At 44.0% G+C, this 1,559-nt stretch overlaps 1 protein-coding gene across 1 annotated transcript; it reads right to left on the bottom strand.

Annotated features, from left to right (window-relative positions):
- Positions 1 to 603: 603 nt before the first annotated feature.
- LOC114923863 (uncharacterized protein C11orf87 homolog) lies at positions 604 to 1,081 on the bottom strand. Its single transcript, XM_029287189.1, has one exon. It carries the CDS (start codon positions 1,079 to 1,081, stop codon positions 614 to 616), a length of 468 nt encoding a protein of 155 aa, XP_029143022.1. The 3' UTR covers positions 604 to 613.
- Positions 1,082 to 1,559: the final 478 nt, after the last annotated feature.

Raw genomic sequence — 1,559 nt, 5'->3', positions numbered from 1 at the left:
GAGAACAATTACAGATTTCACAAAAAGGTTAATGCATTCTTGGTTGTTTCAAATTGGACTAACCACCAGTCCCTCACTCTCAGGTCCCAGGACGGGGCTTCGAATGCACCCTTAGAAATAGACCCTCCTTTGTATAAAACTCGCCACACTCTCCCTCAGTTTTTCATAGTTGTCAGTAGATTTAAACCCAGTCCTTTCAGTACCATATGTTTGTGTAACCCACACACCCCAAAAGAATGAAATGTAAAGGTGCTATAATATATAATCTGAAACATTTGTGTATGTACATCCCAATAGTACAGCCTGAACCATTGATTTCAGGGAAGATTGTTTTATATTTGGTAGCACTGAGCAGTTTTCCCTTGTCTTCTCTGCTTGGGAAAAATAAGATGCATCTTTCTGTTTGCAAGTACAAAAAAAAAAAAAAGTAAATGAAGAACGCAATTTAATTTGACATGCGTTTGAATACTGACGGGTCGGTTAGTTCTTTCATATATATTAGCAATAATCATCATTATCTTCAAGATTATAATAATAGCCACTCAAATATATACAAACACCAAAAAAAAAAAAAGTCTTTTGGTGAGGTCCCCACAAACAGAAGTCAACCAAATCAAGACAATACCACTGTTTGCAAGAGCCCGGGAGTATCTGTTTCCAAACCCGATCTTTCGGGATGGGGATTCTGCGCTTCTGGGGCAGAAGGAGAGGGGATGCTACAATCCTGGGTGATTTTCCCTGGACTGGGTGATTCTTTTCCTTGGGGTATTTCACACGAATCCCCTGCCTGGGTGCTGGTGCTGGTGCTGCTGCAGTGGTCCCGTTCATATTCTTCTTGCGCCTTCTGCATTTTCCGCTTCTTCATCTTCCTCTTGTGGATGTGGAAAGTGATCAGGGAAAGAAGAATCAGGCAGCAGATGAGGGCGACCAAGACAATCAAGACAAAAGTGGACGAGAAGGACTGGAAGAACTGCCCCATTTGCGTGATGCAGGTGCTGCTGGCATTGGAAGTGCCAGATGTCCTATTCAAAAGGCAGGGGGGCAGGGAGAGGCTGGACCCTTTGGACAGCTCCGCACTCATTGAGGAGGGTCGTTTCGCTTGGTTTCCTTCCCCCTAAAAGACGTCTTCTGCAGATGTCTCCACCGAGATGCTTGTCACCTTACGCTAGGGAGGGAATGCCTGGCCCAGCCCTTCACACCTCCCTCATTTTTCTTTGCTAGAGGAAAGAAAGATTATAAAAATAAATAAAAAAAATAAACGTTCCGTGCCTTAAGCAAACCAAATACACAACACTGGATCCAAGGCAAAAAGAAAAAAAAAAGCCAAACCCCTATCATCACCATTTTTCATCCTTTCAGCCACAGTACGATTCCCACACCCCAAAAGGCACCATCTGTTATAGAGGCGATTTTCAAAGGTGAGAAATGCAAGGACTGCATTGTATCCATCCCGGCTGTCCTCCACACCCGAGAAAGAGAGAGCCCTTGCAAAATCGTAGGTCACGATTGCTGACTGTCACAGAGATTTAAATGTATAGACCCCAGCAATGACTCCCCCC

The sequence above is a fragment of the Protobothrops mucrosquamatus genome, unplaced genomic scaffold (genome assembly GCF_001527695.2).
Source record: "Protobothrops mucrosquamatus isolate PMUCROS unplaced genomic scaffold, P.Mucros_1.0 scaffold32074, whole genome shotgun sequence".
Taxonomy (NCBI): domain Eukaryota; kingdom Metazoa; phylum Chordata; class Lepidosauria; order Squamata; family Viperidae; genus Protobothrops; species Protobothrops mucrosquamatus.
The sequence above is the reverse complement of the archived record's forward strand: the minus strand, read 5'-3'. Positions and strand labels throughout refer to the sequence as shown.

Coding starts and splice junctions, on each gene's coding strand:
- LOC114923863 (XM_029287189.1), bottom strand. CDS start 1,081: ATGAGTGCGGAGCTGTCCAAAGGGTCCAGCCTCTCCCTGCCCCCCTGC.